This window comes from Phalaenopsis equestris, unplaced genomic scaffold (assembly GCF_001263595.1).
Source record: "Phalaenopsis equestris unplaced genomic scaffold, ASM126359v1 Scaffold192832, whole genome shotgun sequence".
NCBI classification, from domain to species: Eukaryota; Viridiplantae; Streptophyta; class Magnoliopsida; order Asparagales; family Orchidaceae; genus Phalaenopsis; species Phalaenopsis equestris.
In genome coordinates this window covers 1-992 of record NW_018212781.1, presented here as the reverse complement: position 1 = coordinate 992, position 992 = coordinate 1, and the positions used below count along the sequence as shown (strand labels likewise).

The window sequence follows — 992 nt, the reverse complement described above, 5'->3', positions numbered from 1 at the left end:
TTCAATTCAGCTTAAATCCGGATTTACTAAATCCATGGGGAGGGCGGATTTAATGGAGGTACGATTTTATGATTCACTAAATCCTACTAACGCTCAATTCTACATGCAGCCAAACATTCCCTGATTCTCAGAATTTGAAAATGATAAAATCTTCTTTGATTGATCGTAGCTAGAACCCAACATTGACTTTAAACACCACAAAACCCAGTAAAATGCGATCAAATGTACAGATTTCAATTGATGCACAAACAATATTACTGAAAATCAAAACCACAATTTTACAGAACGCATGTTTTGTAATTTCAATCAAACAAATGAACAACATACCATGAAGGTTTAAGATTGGAGGCTATGAAAAGCAAGTATCCAGTAGTTCCCAAAACAAGAGCTTTCTTTGATCCCATCCAGCGAACCACCACAGAAGCAAAAACAGAGAAGAACGTGAAAGATAGATAGAGTATCCCCATGGAGATTGTTCCCAAACCTTGCTCCTTAAGATAGACCATCAACAAATCATAAAATATCCAAAAAAAAATTAAATTCAGAAATCTCATAAGAAGAAATCGCCGAAGGGAAGAAAAGTAGCAAGAAAATCACCGTATTAACAGTGCTCTGAAGATTCTGAGCTGCTCCATAAGCGGAGAAGATGAACAGGAAGGCAAAGCTCAGGATATGGGTATCTATGGCATGGTTCTTTGGTTGCCTGGCGTCGGAGGAAGAGCAGTCGGCCACAACAACAAGAGGGGCTGCCTCTTCGCGGCCATCAGAATCCATGGAAGAACTCCAGAGGCAAAGAATCACCAAAGAAGCTCGTCAGAAATCATCGGTTTGAAGAGTTCCTCACGCATCTGACAGCAGCAGATGCAGAAACTCCGTGGATGACGAATGAATGCACCGTGAAAAGGAAACAGCGATCGGCGCAGAGTTGAATTGTAGCTATTTTCTTATAAATTGATCTCTGTACTTGTCATACAATACAATGTAGAGATATT

At 39.8% G+C, this 992-nt stretch overlaps 1 protein-coding gene across 1 annotated transcript; it reads right to left on the bottom strand.

Annotated features, from left to right (window-relative positions):
• Nucleotides 1–327: 327 nt before the first annotated feature.
• Nucleotides 328–942, bottom strand: LOC110034735 (UNC93-like protein 3; the record flags this gene model as incomplete). Its single annotated transcript, XM_020738979.1, has 2 exons — nt 598–942; nt 328–491 (listed from the first exon to the last, which is right to left on the bottom strand). Coding segments are annotated over exons 1-2 (341 nt in total), but the record flags the coding sequence as incomplete, so codon positions are not given.
• Nucleotides 943–992: the final 50 nt, after the last annotated feature.